The sequence below is a fragment of the Juglans microcarpa x Juglans regia genome, chromosome 3S, assembly GCF_004785595.1.
Source record: "Juglans microcarpa x Juglans regia isolate MS1-56 chromosome 3S, Jm3101_v1.0, whole genome shotgun sequence".
Taxonomy (NCBI): Eukaryota; Viridiplantae; Streptophyta; class Magnoliopsida; order Fagales; family Juglandaceae; genus Juglans; species Juglans microcarpa x Juglans regia.
The window spans coordinates 26,795,975-26,813,918 of NC_054599.1; the positions used below are offsets into that span (position 1 = coordinate 26,795,975).

The window sequence follows — 17,944 nt, forward strand, 5'->3', positions numbered from 1 at the left end:
ACAATCTACAAGCCCCGCATGTTCCCTTCGAAAAAAGTAGAGTATGTCATTAAAAAAAAAAAAAAAGAAATTCATGGGAATCGTAGATTTATCCAATTATTTTAGAGAGTGTGTGAGGCTTATAAATTTTAAAACTTTAAATATCATTTATCTATTCTTCAAGTAATTCGAAACAACTAGGTTTGTAATAAAATTCTGGCTAAAAAATCCATTAATACATGATTAATATGCACAAAAATTAGTCAAACTGATGTGTATATTTTATTAATTAATAGTTTCTTTTGCTTGTATCTCTTAAAACTCTTATATAAATTGAGATCTTATTAAGTTGTTTTGTTCTGATTATTGCTTAATATAAACACCTTAGAATATTTGGGTTGATTTTGTACTTGTATTTCTCAAAGTTTCAGATTTAAATATATTGCTTATTTTTTCTTTAGTAAAGTACTGGTTTGTTTATGTTTGACACTAATTACGTTTCGTTCTAATATCTTTTAAAATAAACCCATGAACTACCCAGATGGCCAGAAGGGATGAAAAGAAAGAGGAAGCCGGGGATTTTTATTTTTTATTTTTAAAAAAGAAAGAGAAAAATAGATGAACTTAATTCCAGGAGACTGATAGTACATGGTTAAAACAAATTAATAGAGACGTTATGAACACAACGGGGTAAATCCCACCTTTTTCGTGTTCGTTCCCTTTTTTATTTGATTAATGTGTTTGGGTGACTTTGGAGTGTGAAGTCATTGAACAAATAGATAATTACAAAACAACCAAGTTTGAACAAATCAATTTCCTTTTAACTTCCAACTCGATTCAAAACAGACCCCAGAAAACAAGGGTAAAGGCTTTTAAGAAAAAAAAATTATAAAGCAAATATGTGTAACTTATCACCATCGTAATCACTGAAATGAAATTTCCCTACAATCCACTTGCATCTCTAGCAACATGTGAGGACGAAAACATAAACACAACAGCAGAAGCACCAGCAACCAGCAGGTCTCAATATCCTGATATGCATCACAATTCTACTCATATTCACTGCTGTTCGTCTTCATGCAGTCCCACACCAAGACCCCGCTGCACTAGTCTGTAATACAAAATACCCATAGTTGCCATGCATGCCCTGCACAAGATCGGGAGAAAGAAACAAATACATTAGTGAAAGAAGGGATTGTTTCTTTTCATGTCTCGTATTTCAATTCTTGGATAAGTTTATTAACAATTAGAAGAAAATACTATCCTAATTCCTAAAAGTTATCAGAAGGTAATATTACCAAATTATGATGGTCAGCAATACACCCCCCACCTTCACTATCCACCCTAAACCAAACTCGAAGGCTATTAGAACTCAGACCACTGGTTATGTTTGGAACACAAACTCACATCAACTCATCTCAAACCAATCATAGATAGGACCCACTACTTTTTCAATTTTTCATAAAAAAGTTAAGTCTATCTCAACTTACTTCATACATCTAAACACATATCTCAACCTATTTACATTCAAACACATCTCAATGGAACTCACAAAATACTATTATTCACAAATCATCTTAGATCATCTCATAGTCCAAATGCAGCTGTTTTCTAGTCACAAAACGTCTGTTTTCTCAATCCTTCCCCTTTCCTTCTCGTTGTTTTACCTCTTTCTACTAAATTATTTTCATTCTTAAAAGTTCCATTTTTCTTTAAAGTATTTAAACTAAAAAAAATTAAGAATTACATGAGTGCAATAAAAAGCAGGACTTTTCTCGGATCCATCCTTGATGATCTTTGATGCCGCACACGACCTTCAGGCCCATCATTGGCACTCGATGCATCTTTTCGCTGGGGTGCTGTCACTGGTAAAGTTGGTAATGTACTTGACCAGAAAGGAAGCAAAGCTCTAAGAAATTTTTGCCGGAATGGACCTACAAATGGGAACCCCACAGGAAGATAATGAAGCAATTCCAATCAGTCCCAGTGTTGGATACCTTTGTTTGCAACATTTTCTACAAACAACATCATTATGAAGAAAAAAGCAACTTTGATCAGAGAACTATCTACTTACCCCTTCTAGTATACTTCTTACGATTCGCATCTTCATCATCTGCATAATATGAAATTTCAGAATTTTGTCGTTCAACATGGAAGGCACCCTTTCGTGTTGTAGCACCAGGCTGGAATGCAATTAAAACAAAATTATAGCCTTTTTCTTTGGGTAAGAATGCATGGTATGAGATATTTATCCTACCATAAGAATACACCTGAACATCCAACATACGTGCAAAATTTATCATACAAAGCCACACTAAATTGCAAATTGAAAAAAAGAACAAGTTCACAAAGGCTGCCTTTGGTTGGAACCTATAAAATATTTTTCTGCTTTTTAGTCTTAGCTAAGACATCATTTGTATTAGCCTATCATGAGCATTTTGAATATGACCTTTGAGACAGTTTCTAGTGATATTTGCAAGCATAATCAAATGTACTAATGCTTTCACTACTTTGTGGCTAAAGTTCAAAATATAAGAATGTTGTATTTTGAAAATCAAAAAGCAAGAACTTGAACCAAGCAGAACCTAGAATCAAAAATTCAGATGCAAAAGTTGACACCGAAATCTTCAAACACCTACAGGGCTCGAGCTTCTCACAAAATTTCCAGCTGTACTCGGACCATCTATCTCCAAAGGATCTGTCACTGAAAGTTTGGAAGACCCTCCTTCTGCAACAGTTATTTCATTTTGTACTACCAAGGGCAATGAGCTCGCACTGTTCTCCATGCCTCCAGTAGAAGATGATGCAACTAGAGGATCTGATGCAAATGCAGGAGAAGGCCCACGGGACTCTATTGCTGCCAATGAAATTGGATGGTTTCCAAACAAATTCTTCTCCAGACCAGTCTGCATAGCAGCTGACAGAAATTAACAATACGTAATGAAAATAAAAAGGATACGAGAGAGACAAACGAATCCAGCACAGGGTAAATCACTACAAATATAGATATCAGAGCACTCCTTTAAAAGATAACTGCAAAAGGAAACAGTTTCACAAAATGATGCATGCAGTACATCCATTTATCCTGTCACATAGAGTCCCCTAAAATGAGGGGACGCCCTCATTTTAAGGGACTAATACACATTACGTTCCACCTAGAAGCCACATAAATCAGGTCTTCATTAACATGTCAAAAAGGAATGTGATTACACATATGGCTCACAAAGTTGACAGTTTATGGGTACTTCTTTGCTCTCATTATCACGGGACACCCTCATTTTCCAACGGACGTCTCTTGCTGCAAATTATAAACAATGAGAGCACTATACTGTATCAAATGGGTGCCCACATCAGCAGATTATTTCACAAAATTGACCACATAATAGTTCAAAATTAGAAGTATCTTAAATGCAATTTCCAAGCTAAAAAAAATAGCATACTGGTTCTAGACACAAACTGAGTTGTTGTTCACCTTAATTTTCCAGACTCACAGCAGTGTCTGCAGAAACCTCAAATATTCATTAGTAAATGAAAGAGTTCCACCTTAATGAATTGAATCTTCAACTGCTTCCAGAAACTAATGTAAACACTTATTGTATAATGACATAGAACAAGCCTTTCAGTAACCAAAGCCTGGACATGCTAGCATAGACTACACCTGATGATTGGGTTGGCTGGACTGACCTGTGCCTGGCCTCAGCTCGAATTAAGAAAGAATGTGCAGACCTTTGCCTGACTCCACCTAGATGTTGGCCTAATTTTAAAGCCTGAGCAGCTAGATCAAGAAACCAAGCATGGGACCAACAACAGAAGGAAGATGCACCAAAATAAGGAGAAAACCCACCTTTGCAGTAAGACAGTCGAACTAAAAATCATTTAATGATTTGACGACTTCAGCAAGTGTAGAACTAAAAATCACTTTGCAGCACCTCAGGACGGTTCTTAACCAATGGGCACAGATGAGAATTCCTTATATTTGTAACTGCTCTGGATCAGACTACACTGCCAAGTTATATGCCTAAAAGGCAATCCTAGTGTCTTGCCACTCTTAAGCACACTAACACTAGATGATCATTCCTTATATTTGGAACTCTCCTATTTATGAATAAGAAAGTTAGCAGAGAAGTGACTCCACCAGTGACAAAGGCATTAAGATAAACCCAGGATCCCTTGTCTACATAGTCACGAGAGTAAAATCAAAACAAAAGGAAAGGTATAGAGTAGAAAAATCATTCTAAGCACTCATTTATCACAACCAACAGGCAAATATAACCAACCATATCAATCCAGGGTGAAAATCAAAAGATAATGAGATCACAACTGGAGAAGCTAACACCAATGGCAACCATCCAACTAGGAATGTGCAAAACAGGACCACAATAGCCAAGGAAGTTTTGCAATTAGTGGAACAACACTTTACTGATAAAAGCATTAGTAAGTAGTTTGCAAGGTTGTTGCTTGAGTGCTTCTCTTTGCAATATGCAAGAGATAGGCATTGACCTTACCAGCATAATAGCTTCCTTGAGCAATGAATGAAGACGGGATCCCGAATCTTTCACACTCTTGGGAGGCCATATCTACAATAACAAAATACTAGAAAATGAATTTGGATTATCTTTTCTCTTTTTAATAAGTAAATTATGGATTATCTTGGTAAAAATCTTTTAAGTTGTGCTTGATCATAAATCACATGGCAATATCTTGAAAGAATCATCACAGTAACGAACTTCAGTCATTTTAAGTTTTCATAAACATGTACTATAAGGCACTAAAACAGGAAATAAGTGAAATTAACATTCTAAGATTAATTTCTAGATAACTGCAAGAAGTTACTTACTGAAGTGGAACACGCAGGACACATGTATCCAGCTGGTGCCGTATGCAAAGGAAAACTCTTGATATGTGAAATCAAGCAATTTGTGTGTAGAACATCTGAAGTAATAAAGAAATAAATAGATGTAAATTGTGTTATCAAGTAAAAGTTCAGAAAGCATTCTTTGACAGATAATATGCAAGTCAGACGCAGTAACTATATCTGCAAAATCACGTACGCAAGCAACCCAAACGAGTGGTTTGTGAACCAGTCCCCTCTCCAAGCTCAGCTTGACACTGGGAGCATTTAGGAGGCCAATCATACTCGCCATCTATTACCCATTCTGAGTATGTACGGACCTAGAAAGGAAAACAAGATTAATGCAGCTTAGATCCTGGACAAACTTATGATACTGTCATAGAGAAATTTTGTGCACAGATTGTTTTTTGATAACAAGGAACACCAGAGATCATGCAAATGCAACGTGTCTTTTATCAAGTTAAACCCCAAACCCGAGTAATGCATTCACATCACACGCACAAATAAATAAATGGACAGAGGCATACTAATGCATCTCATAGAAACAGCTTTCATATTGATCTCTATCAATAAATGGCCACAAATAAATTACAATGGAGTCAAATCAGCATCCTTTCTATAAGTTTTTAACATGCAAATAGTAGAAAATAATCCAACGAGACAAAAAGTAATATCAAAACACCTAAAACCAGAGAGCAAAGGTAACAAATGTTAAGTCCAAATCATTGCAAAAGGAAAATATTTTGTTTGAAATGTAGAATATTTTCTGTAATGTAAAAGCTTGTTCATATTTTTCTTCTGGAGAATCATGCAAACAATACGGCAAAGAAATTTTTCAAAACAAATACAACGTGGGAACATGTCTATCCAGGTTTACCAAACTGAACTTTGCCTTCAAAATTAAGAGACACACACACACTGAGTTGTGCACGTATACAGATGAACCTATTCAATAATTTGGGTATGCGCCCTCCCTCCATTTATTACACCTCACCTTAAACATATTATCATGTCCTGCTTCCAATTTCAAACCATTAGAAGCTCCTTTTTCTACACTCCCAACAAACTTTTATCCAAATCGCATGATGCCATAATGAGACTTTTATTGCTGATACAATCAAGATTGAGCTTTGATAATAAAATAAATAAAAATAAGTCGAACATGAGGATGTACAACAAATCCATCCGATAGATTATAATAAAACAAATAACAAACTAAGGTCAATGTAGTAATATGCAATAATGAAGATAATTTACCACGCATATTTGGTGCTCCGGAAAACAGATGCACTCTCCACAAACGGGGACTTTGTGCACGAAACAATATAGTTTAGTGGCCTGAAACACCCGAAATTGGCATAATAAGCTCACAAGATCCAGAGTGCAGCTAGTGATATAAAACGGAGGGTAACTTCCCCGATAAATCATATGTCAAACGCTAAACGAAACCATCCCCTTATTTTTTTAAAAGAAAAAAAAACGTTGTCCTTTTTTCGTTGAATTGAACCACCAAATTCAGACATGGAAATGAAAATTAAAACAATAATCCGTAAAGCCGGGAGCGGATCTCCTTGTATATCGGAATACGAGCTTGATCCGATCCAAACCTCAAGCAAATGAACCAGCACAAAAATTATAAGAAACAAAGAAAGAAAACACTGAGTAATTATAGCACTCACCTTTCTGCATTTACAGACCACCATTGCATTGAACGGTGCACAATCTTAAACCAGACCGATCAATAAGGTATTAACGAAATGGTGGAGACTATTAGGGTTTAAGACCAATTAAGGTAGAGAGAGAACGATGGGGCTTCACCGAATTAATGTAATTTTTTTGTTGTCATCGTCTAGAGTTGCAGTGCTCGGCATGGAGATCCGTTTCGGTTTTCTTCTTGATTTTTTTTTCCCCTATAATTTGGTTGAACGGTAAAATTGTGGAATTTTTGACATGACAACGCATGTGACAGTGCAACGTGCATGGTGGTAGTGGAAGGGCCGAGCTGGCCTGTGGACTTGGGCTACAAATATGTTTTGGGCCACTCAGCGTTGTCAAATTTACACCACATCTTAAATTTGTGTCGAACGATATTTTGTATTGAATTTAAAAACCTATTTGTAAATTTATTTTTGACTTTTTTTTCTAAATAAACTTGATATATTATAATAAAAGATATGGAAATACATAAATAAGGGGTAGGGATTCCGACAGATCCCATTTCTCAGCTAAGGAGAGTTGTACAAAGTGAAAATTTTTATATATTTAAGAGTGAGATTGTAATCCTTAACTGAATGTTATGGTACTTGTAGTAATTACATTTTATCTTAAAATGACTTTTTGGAAAGTCAACTGTCTTGTCTTTGTGATCTTGTGATCAAATAGAACAACTCTTATAATACAAAGTAAAATAAAAAATTATAACTCCATCGTCTCATATATCACCGCAAGTCTCCACACTCTTCCAAAAGAATATATATGATTCTCGCGCCAATAGTAGAAGTAACAAAAAGTGGGTCTCATGAATTGTAATAGAAAGAGGTCAACAAGAGACTAAAGAAGGGGTGATGATCTTTGAGTGTCAAAGGTTTGAAATTTTTACTAAACTCTTTGGATATAAGAGTATACCAACAAAATATAGAAAATCAGTATGAAAAATAGTAAGATAAAGGTGAAGATGAATGTATTACAATTTGAACCAACTTAGGTAAACTCCATAATCTGTGACGGCGCATGGGGCCCACGTGTCTATCTCTATATAACCACAACAGTCAAATCTAATGGTAGCGAATCTGTTGGTTCAACGCATGTAGCAAAAAAAGTTGTCAGAAGATGAGGGGCATGAGACCCACGCATGGTTGTGTGGCTCGTGAGCGTTATGCATGACAATTATCAAGAAACTGTCACTTCTCTCAGATATTGCCGAAAAATTACAAATCTTTATTTTTTAACCTTGAATGAAACAAAATAACTAAGAAATTAGAACTAACTTTATAGGCAAAGTAGGTAGATGGGGAAAGTGGAGGAATAGGAAGAACTGTAGTGAAAAAACCAAGTTCGGGCTTTGGAGACTTTGGTGGGTGAGAGAGAGAGAGAGAGAGAGAGAGGGGTTTTTTTAGAACCTTAACATGCTATTTAATTGAAGTATATTTTATAATAATTATTAAGTATTTTAATTTGTCGATAATTATTGTAGATCTTATAATAAATGATGTGTTGATAGACTAGTAATAACACTAAAAAATGTGTACTTATAATGTGTAAAATAAAATTTAAAATACATAAATAATAATTATTAGAAATGATAAAACTTCATTTCAAAAAGAAAAAAAATGTAATGATAAAGCTTAAAATTAAAAATAATAATTTTATAATTTTTTGTATTGATTGAGAGTAAGCTTTTACACACTCGATTTGGTGTTTTAAGAGTAATGCTATCTACATTAACTTTTTATATATTAAGAAAATATTCTTTTAAATTTGTATTTAAATTCAAAATTTTCAAATAAGATAGAGATAAACACGTCAAATAGTTTATTACATATTTAATACTACCAAATATATATATATATATATAAATATTACATAGCTTGATTTTTATTTATTTTATCCGCTTTAATCCCTCACGTTCCTGTGAACTTGAGAAATCCTTTTCCCAGCAAATTACCATCTTAAGGATATATATATACGCTGAGGAACTTCCGAACTTGTCAAACGACTGACCGCCACAATCGAACTCCCGTCTCTCGTTTGAATTTAAATTCCCCACCGCTCATTAATTAAAAAAAACAAAAAAAAAAAAAGCGCTTCATCTGAAATCAAAATCAAAATTCAAAAGCCCTAAACACACTCACTGCCTCTGCTCCCTCGCTACCTCTTACACTCTCTTAGACCAAGCAAGTCAGTTCCGGCATGACATCTGTCCAACCGCCGGCCCGGGCCGCGAGCTCTCCAACCTCCCTCCGACGGCATCTCCAACCTCCGGTTCTCCAACCACAGCGATCACCTGCTCGTCTCCTCCTGGGACAAGGTACGCTTTCACCTCTTCTTCCTCCATCTCTTCTCGCTCATCCTGCTCCTAGCTCACTAAATTCAAAACTAAGCCTCAATCTCTGTTCTGATTTTTTAGAGCGTCCGATTGTACGATGCCAGCGCCAATGCTCTGCGAGGCGAGTTCTTGCACGGCGGTCCCGTCCTCGACTGTTGCTTCCACGATGATTCATCGGGTTTCAGTGCCAGTGCCGATCATACAGTTAGACGGTCAGTGCTTTTTTTTTTTTTTCCTTCCGTTTTACGGATCTCAAAACATGAAAACATTCACCCAACAGAAGCTTAGGTGTGATATTACATTAGCTGAGCTTAGTTCAATTAATACAATGTTCGGCGAGACTTTCATTCTTCAATAAATGTAATAAGTCAAACCATAAGATTATAGTCAATCTATGACTTCCTTATCCTTCTGAATATAGCCGAGGCTTAGCATCTCTAACTTTGAGATCTGTATATTTTTAGATTATTGCTTCTATCTGGTTTTTGTTGCCCGGTTTTCAATGTTGATTATAATTTTGGAGATGTTATTTTGGTGTTATGGCATCTCTGTTTCAGGCTTGTCTTCAGCTACAATAAGGAGGATATTTTGGGAAGGCATGATGCGCCTGTGCGTTGTGTTGAATACTCTTATGCAGCAGGTTTGTTTTGCAGTACTCACGTTCTCCTTAGTCCTTTGCTTATTTAAATTTTTTGATTTTTTGCTGGAATGTCACGATTTTGAGCAGCTATTGAATAATAATAACAATAAAAATAACCATAAAGAAAAACTAACAAGGTTGTGTCATGCTAATCCTTTTTTGATAAGTGAAAAAGGTTGCATCATGCTAATCTTAAGATGAACAGAAATCAATTGAGACTGAAAATGAAGAAGTGACCAGACATGTCTGGATATTAAAGCAACAATAATTTCTTCATGGCCTATGGTTGTATCTATCTTGGGCACTTATAGGGCTGGATAGTCAAGAAGTTTGCCATGGTCAAGTTTTGTACTTGGTATGAAATCAATGTGAAGAAATGACTCTTGTATATGTCAAGTGTCCTTGGCTTTTCCTATTTCAATAAAATTCTTATTTGCTGATAAAAAAAATGTGAAGAAATGATTGTTACTTGTAATTGGTTGGTAACTTGTTTTTATTTTTATTTTTTATAGGTAATTGGTTGGCAACTTGTAATTACAGTATGAGATAATGATTTTAATTAATTGGTTACAAGTGACAATTCCTCTTTTTACTCTATCACCTATGCACAATAAACTCTGTATCACCTAGGCATGATAACCAAGGTATAGTCTGACCTAGCATTTTTTGGTAGTATCTGCTGCAATGATGACTAGAAGGGACAACTAAGGCAGTTATTAATTTACGAGGAAATATTTTCTTTCAACCAGTGTTGAGATCCTTTACAGAGTTTTAAATTAAAGGAAGGATCTGTTGTCGGACTGGTTGCATTACTACATTAAGTATGTTCTCATGTCCCTGGAATAATTAAAAACACAGGACTTTTATGCTGCTTTTGACCTTAGAATGTTTATACTATATTAATGAAATATAAAAAATGTTTCCAATAGAACCATTCTGTCTCGTTTGTTTGGTAATTCATGTGTAATATTCTCTCTTACCTGTGAATTATTCCAGGGCAATTAATCACTGGTAGTTGGGACAAAACCTTGAAGTGTTGGGATCCTAGGGGTGCAAGTGGGCAGGATCGCACTCTTGTTGGGACATACCCACAACCTGAGCGTGTTTACTCACTTTCTCTTGTTGGAAATCGATTAGTTGTAGCAACTGCAGGAAGACATGTAAATGTCTATGATTTGAGAAATATGTCTCAACCCGAACAGCGAAGGGAATCTTCATTGAAATATCAAACTAGATGTGTGCGCTGCTATCCAATGGAACAGGTAATATGCTTTTGCGGTTAAACACCGCCCATTCTCTCTTTCATTCCCTCCTCACTTTAAAGACAGTTTCTGGTCCTATTGATATAAAGGTTTGCACTTGAGTTGCTTTCTTGAATTTGCAGCTATACCATAGGCAGTTGCTCTTTTCTTATGCTGTATCATTTGAAATATTTTAATTGACTACAATAAGTAAACTTGTCTAGAAGTTTTTAGTATATCTATTCGGTAGGTTGTGATAAATCCTCCTCTGACTGAGATAGCATAACATATGGGGAAAAAGAGAGTCAGGAAGCAAGCTAGAAGCTTGTGTTTGGCCACTTTGCTGTATATCCATGAGAAGGGGTTATAGCGTTTTGCTGAAAATAGTCCACTTATTTTGTCCATTCGAAGCACTCTTCCTCTCTATTCTCTAGGATTTCATATTAACATATTTGACTACTGTTAGCAGGATATGCCCTGAGCTCTGTTGAAGGAAGAGTCGCAATGGAATTTTTTGATCTCTCAGAGGCTAGTCAAGCCAAAAAGTATGTGTTGATCTTTGCATGGACCATTATGAAGCACCCTATTACTTGAATAATGTTCCCTGTTTTAATCACCTTTTGCAGTTTTTCCAACTGTGTTTCTGTAAAGTATGAAGAAGGGGATCCTTCATTGCCTGAAATTGAGAAGTTCTTGTCATTCATATGACTTCAAGGGCTCCAATTGTAACTTTGATTAGTTCTTTCGAGTTTCCTTGAGTCGTTACAAACAGCACTTGCAACATTGCAAAGTGTGCTTTTGTTAGTTCAGAAATTGTTAGGGTGTATAGTATGTTGCATGTTATACATTCTTGGTTAAATTATAGCCTTGTCATGTTTTGTGCCATCATTTGTGGCTGGTTGGGAGTTTGCTGATCTTTCACTGCTAATATAGCATGAAAATGCTAGTAGGCCTTTTTTTTTTTTTTTTTTTCCCTGCTGTATGCCTTTCGGCGATCATATTTCTTGCTCAAGATTTTAAGTGATGTTCAGGTATGCATTTAAGTGTCATAGAAAATCAGAGGCTGGAAGGGACATTGTCTACCCAGTAAATGCCATTGCATTCCACCCTGTGTAAGTTTTTGAATTCTTTGTGCATTGAATTATTGATTTTGATATTCTGTGCGCGTTGAATCTTTTAATTGATAGAACTGAACAGGCTTGTCAAATGTGTAATCTTTTTATATCTAAAATACTTGCTTTGGCGAAGATCATTCTTGTGAATTTAGTTTTCTTGGTATGACCTTTACAAATTGGGCAGTTTATAACAAGGAGCATGGTCCAGATTGTTGCTAATAAAGTCAAGAATCTGTTCTCATATTAGTGTAGGAATAACTAATTTTGTTGACCTGAAAGAAATATGAGTAAAGCCAACTTAGAAACATGTGTAAAATAAAATAAATCAAAAGCAAATCTGTAAATAAAGCGTGTTAACAGGATTTTATATGTGCTTGCACACAATTGGCCGATGTGGACAAACAATCTGTGTAACTGAACTGAGAAGTAAGCACAATTGCCCCTTTTGAGTCGGATCTGGAGGTGGATAAATTATCTTTGAGCTGGGGTTGACAATTAAGTCCACATTCTGAGATTAACTATAGCAGCTTCTTTCCATACTGTTCACACAGTTACTATATTCTTTCAAATTCAACCTGCAGCTATGGCACATTTGCGACTGGAGGTTGTGATGGCTTTGTGAATGTGTGGGATGGGAATAACAAGAAGAGGCTGTATCAGGTAAAAGTTTGCTTATGTAAATGCTGACATCTTGGGTAAAATTGTTGAAAGCTTTAATTTCTTTGAATTTCTGTTTGCTCTTTTCCAGTACTCAAAATATCCGACAAGCATTGCAGCACTTTCATTTAGCAGAGATGGCCGCCTTTTGGCGGTGGCATCAAGTTATACATATGAAGAGGGAGATAAAGCGTAAGATCAACTCCCTTCTCCCCACCCCACAAAAAACAAACCTGCCCAAAGCCTTACATGCTGACTCTTATGTGTTGTCTTTGCATCTTGCAGTCACGAACCAGATGCTATCTATGTTCGCAGCGTAAATGAAATAGAAGTCAAGCCAAAGCCGAAAGTCTACCCAAATCCTCCCGCATAACAGAAAATGTATAATCTCCTTGCTGGTCCATAATGGTCTGGATGTATAATTTTTTATGCTGTTCTGTGGACGAACTTTTGTAATATCCACAAGAGTTAGCAAATGGTCTGCACGAGTTGGGTGTGTTAAAATGCAGCGAAATCCCATATTGATTCTCTCCGATTTTTCTTTCTTCGATAAGTCTCTCCGATTTTTCGAAGTGCTATTTACATGACAATCTCACTGGAGTATACAACAAAGATTGGCAAAAACGAGTAAATTCATAGATGTTAGAACAGGGGTTGTGGAGTTTGAAGAATTCTTGGGAAGAGATGATCGTGTACAAGATCTGAAGATTGTGATCGAGAGATTAATCAGTTGATCATGGACGGTGATATCATTCAGCGTGGTTTCGAATAACCTAAGTCGAAGTCTACACCCTGAATGAAACTTGGGTCCATTTCGTTGAAGCATCGGTGGATTGCGAAGATTGGACTCCCATCGCAAGTCCTAACATAATAAAAAGCTCAGAATCCAGATGGATGGAGGGCCGAGAGCCGGACTTTTCTGGCCAATCGCGGACGTCTTCAGTTCCTTGTTTGTTTTGCATCGAGGAAAAAATCCTTTTTTTTTTTTAACAGAAACATACAAACAAGAGAAAAACAACTTGATGTTACATATATATACAAAATAAAAAGCCCAAAATTTGTTGTCTTTTGGTTACGCAAGCAATTAAATATTGCGGAATCTCAAAGATACCACGTATAAGCATTTAAAAAAGACAGTACAGAAGAAGTGTTCTGGGGTCACAAAAGGCACATTATCATTCTCGCACCATATGTAGAAGTTCAACAGAAGCTCCTTGCGTGACCAAATCCTCCCAAGGCGCTTTTATGCCAGCATCAACCTTTCCTTTTGACCTTTATGCTATGCTGCTGCCTGCTCTTTAATTACCTAAATCCAGAGGGAGCAGCTTGTGGACCGGCTCCTCCTGCTCTTCTCGTTGCTCTTGATTGGGCGAGCATCTCATCATAGTTCTGATTGGAGAAATTATAATTATAATCGGAACGAAGGCATGTGTTAACAAGAAAGAATAAACAAAGAAAACAAAAGGAAGAAAAAATTACCCTCTTCTCAAATGCAATATCCCTTGAGTCGATTATCTTGTCCGCAATGCCATAATCTATGGCTTCCTGTGCTCTGAAATATTTAGGTCGTTGGATGTCTTTAGAGATTTCTTCCTTGGGTTTCCCAATTCCTTTTGCTAATAGCTCAATGTAGTACTCAGTATTTGCATCCAGCTCTTTGGCCTGAAAGAAGCTTGTCAAAGAAGCTGACACATACAAAAAAGACACACCCACAGACAGTGATAGTGACAGAGCCAGTACCTTGATCCACATATCTATGGCCGCCCCACTTGATCTGTTGACTTTCGGAAGATATAACTTTGCTGCAATAAAAAAGAGAGACAATCAAAGGAAGAATATGAAGGCTCAAATGTTTATACTGCAGACACATCTGCCAAAAATAAGATCTACTCGTTTCGAGTATATTTGTCAATCGGCAGGTTGCAAAGGTGAAGTGAAAAACCAATTAAACCATGGTCGATAACATGATTAGTTCCCATCTCCTATTGGGTTCTGAAAAAGTTGATAAAATGGTAGAGACATGCTACTGGAGGGAAAGAAGGTGAAAAGACCTCAAAACACATGGGAGGTGAATCTGGAGAAAAGTGCCATGTTTTAAAGAATGTGAAGTGACTAAATACATGACTACTAATATAGAGAGTCATTAGTAAATTTTGGTTTTATTTGATGAAGATGATGATAACAATTAATAGGAGAATTGATAACAATAAATTTTTTTATAAGTGAGAATTGATATCAATAAAATAATAACAGGATCAGTTTCTTTCTATATGAATTAGAAACTTATTACAGGAGGAGGAACTCTATACATACAAGATTCAGACATAGAACCCCTCTTAAAGAATCACAAGCTAAAATTTAAAAGATCAACAGAGTCTGCAGAGGAAGGGATATGAACACTGCAAAGATCAGTATGCCCCATACTTTGAACACTAAACAAAGATAGCACGAGAAGATATAACTCGGGCATTAGAAGGTGGCTCTTTTATCATTGAAAACAGAAGTCCTACCAGTAAGTTGCCATATCTAGGGCTTTGAATCATTAGGTTCAGCCACCAGAAAGCAATTGAATACCAACTATGATGATAGCAAAACGTAAATCCAAGAAAGGATGAAAAATAGGTTTTTCCGAAGTCATTTATAAATTCTAAACAATAGAATTTCAAAATTGTGAAATTGTTGACTTTTACCCAATGCTTCAGTTAAAGTCGATTAATAATTTACATGTTTGTTGACCGTGAATGCAGTAAGTGATACAAATACAGCACTCCACTTTTAGCTTAAAGGAGCAGAACAACCATGCAGAAAGTAGTCATTATGATCTTGTGAGCTTTAGAGAAAAGTGAATCATACTGGAGCAGTTTGGCTGTACAGCACGATAACCCTTTGCCCCAAGTGACAGGAGCATTGCTGCTTGACCATATGCCATGCCACAATTCACAGTATAGACATCTGATTTGACGTACTTCAAGCGGATAATGAAGGATATGCACAGGTTAAAGAAAGTAGATTAAGCACAAAAAATAAAAACAATGACCTAACACTAAAACATAAGAAGAAATTTCAATGGATCTGTTTTGAGTACCAGTATGATTTATTTCACAATCATTGTAGATGCAAAAAATACCACATATAGTTGGTAATAGCACTTACAGCCATCATGTCAGCTATGGCATATGCCTCAGTTTCTGATCCAACAGTCTCCATCTTCTCATTCTAAAATGGCATGAGAGAAATAAAATTAAATATGTGCACACATTTTGATCATAAATGTGACTCAGAGTTCCAGACACAGCAAATATGATTTTACCAATCATATTTTCCTATATGAAGGTAAACCTAAATACTGAAAACAACACATTTTGATGCTAACCTGTGTCCCAGATGAATTTATGTATAAATATATAGGCTTTGAAGGGTTATCATAGTCCAACCACATAAATTGAGCAACAAGGAGCTCGGTTACAGCTGGCACAATCTAAATCAAGCAGACAAGAAAATATCAAGATGGTTCAGATCAAATGGATAGAACATGCCATTGTGATAGACAGAGTATAGTGGCTTACTGGCATGCCAAGATAGCATATCCGAGCATCTAAGAGTAAAGAAGGCAAATCAGGAGGAGCAGTTCTGGGTCTTCCATATCCTCTGGCTCCTCCACGATACATGCTTACACTCATACTGTACTTTGAAGGACCCTTTTCATCAATGCCTGACAGACTCCACATCCCTCCATGGTCCAAATAGTTCGTGGCAGATGAGATGCTTTCCTGTCAATAATTGTCAAAAAGAGAACCCAACGGATCACTGAATTTGCTGCCATAAAATTTTGGTTATATAGGGAACCAACTTCCAACAAGCATAATATATATAATGGATTTTCTTCATATGACATCATAAGCCATTCAGATGAAACCAAGGAGTACGTAAGAAGCGAGAGTAACCTCTGTAACTCTTTCTGACTGCCGTCGGATGGGATTATCTTCTGTCATGAACATGTCCATTTGTGAAGCAGTAAGGCCGTAAAGAGATTGGGGTGCATTCTTGTAATTGTCCATCACTATCAGAGCAAAGCGGAGGTGAAGTTCAGTAGCAATTTGATTTTTTTTTTGGGCTGAGACTAAAATTTAAAGCAGCTTTTCAGCAAGTGTAGCCTCTTCTCATACTGACAAGGGCACTCTATAATTGGGTTTTACACTTTATCTAGTACCAGTTTGGTTTTATTTTCACTAGGGCATCCTTTGTACCATATAATAAGTTCAAGCCATAGTCATCACCATCTACGGTTAAAGGGGGAGTGACACCAATATCAGGAATATAAAATCGATGTGATATTAGATTAGGACCACGTAAGTTTTAATCTAATAGTGCGGCGGGGTAAATTATTACCAAAATGTAAATCAAAATATATCATAGCCTACCGTTTTCAAATCCATCTAATTTCAATTATCAGCTTTCCAACTTTAACTTATTTAATTATTAAAAACATGAAATGATTGTGTTATCCAACTAAACTATCAAAATATAACGAGCAAATTTCTTTGCCTATACCAGAAACCATGAAAAGGAAAACATTATATATCTCAAGCAATAAAAAATCTATGTAACCACAACTTTTTCTCCATTAAGATGACTTTAATTAAACGCAAGGAACAAAAAACAATTGAATTGAGCATGGGTAAATAATATAGAGAAAGTTGGTGTCTTTGAAAATTGGAAACGAGGGCGAGAGAGACTCACATCCATCTTTGAGATTCTCTTCCCTGAAGTGCTTGGGAATGTGGTCCAAGGATTTGGCAAGTGGGGAGCAGAAGCGTCTTCCAGCTATGCTCCTACTTGTTGGGTGAACAAGAGATGCAGAGAAGAGCTTGGTGCCGTGAAGGAAGGTGGACTTCTGGAGCCCAAGAGAGGGACCCACTTGCCCAGATGCTCGAGGGTCCTCGATGGTGGACGAGGGTAGAGCCGAGAGCGGGCAGAGCAGCGAGGTTGCCATAGAGAGAGAAAAGAGAGATATCACTGCCTTCGGCGCTTTGCAGTGTAAAAAGTATGTGGCTTTGTTTCCCTGCCGCTATGTGGCATGGACTTTTAGGACCGTTTGATTGAGAAGTGATCTGAATTTCATCCTCATAATTTTTTTTAATTTTTATATAAAATATAATAAATAATTTAACATTTTTAAATTATAAAACAATAATAATATTAAAATAATAATATTTTATTTAAATCATATAAAACTATTATATCTCATCATCTCTTTATCTAAACGGTACCTTTAAGTGTCGTTTATTTTCGCAGATCAGATGGGATGAATTGAAATTAATATTATTTTTATTAAAATATATTATTAGGATATATTTTTTTAATCATATTTTTTAAAAAAATTTTAAAAATTAAAATTTTTTATTTTACTTTACT

General features: G+C 36.1%; 3 protein-coding genes across 4 annotated transcripts; 1 reads left to right on the forward strand and 2 right to left on the reverse strand.

The window, feature by feature from the left end:
- Positions 1-778: 778 nt before the first annotated feature.
- On the reverse strand, positions 779-6,781 carry LOC121256991 (zinc finger protein-like 1 homolog). 2 transcript variants are annotated; one of them, XM_041157829.1, is made up of 9 exons: positions 6,511-6,781; positions 6,089-6,169; positions 5,031-5,151; positions 4,817-4,911; positions 4,485-4,556; positions 2,637-2,885; positions 2,054-2,162; positions 1,727-1,913; positions 779-1,126 (listed from the first exon to the last, which is right to left on the reverse strand). In XM_041157829.1, exons 1-9 carry the CDS (start codon positions 6,532-6,534, stop codon positions 1,039-1,041), a joined length of 1,026 nt encoding a protein of 341 aa, XP_041013763.1. In that variant the 5' UTR covers positions 6,535-6,781; the 3' UTR covers positions 779-1,038. The 2 variants fall into 2 exon arrangements, with proteins under 2 accessions (XP_041013763.1, XP_041013762.1); XM_041157828.1 differs by having other exon boundaries at positions 2,619-2,885; positions 6,511-6,778.
- A 1,753-nt stretch (positions 6,782-8,534) lies between these two features.
- Positions 8,535-13,062, forward strand: LOC121256993 (mitotic checkpoint protein BUB3.1-like). Its single transcript, XM_041157831.1, is given in 11 exon segments — positions 8,535-8,763; positions 8,765-8,858; positions 8,958-9,088; positions 9,434-9,516; positions 10,513-10,767; positions 10,770-10,778; positions 11,227-11,302; positions 11,789-11,869; positions 12,454-12,532; positions 12,621-12,721; positions 12,815-13,062. Coding segments are annotated over 11 exon segments (1,020 nt in total). The 5' UTR covers positions 8,535-8,740; the 3' UTR covers positions 12,903-13,062.
- Positions 13,063-13,535: 473 nt separating this feature from the next.
- Positions 13,536-17,617, reverse strand: LOC121256992 (ATP-dependent Clp protease proteolytic subunit-related protein 1, chloroplastic-like). The gene is made up of 9 exons (XM_041157830.1): positions 17,270-17,617; positions 16,474-16,589; positions 16,096-16,299; positions 15,903-16,007; positions 15,683-15,745; positions 15,383-15,494; positions 14,270-14,331; positions 14,009-14,191; positions 13,536-13,918 (listed from the first exon to the last, which is right to left on the reverse strand). Exons 1-9 carry the CDS (start codon positions 17,520-17,522, stop codon positions 13,832-13,834), a joined length of 1,185 nt encoding a protein of 394 aa, XP_041013764.1. The 5' UTR covers positions 17,523-17,617; the 3' UTR covers positions 13,536-13,831.
- Between the last annotated feature and the right edge of the window lie 327 nt (positions 17,618-17,944).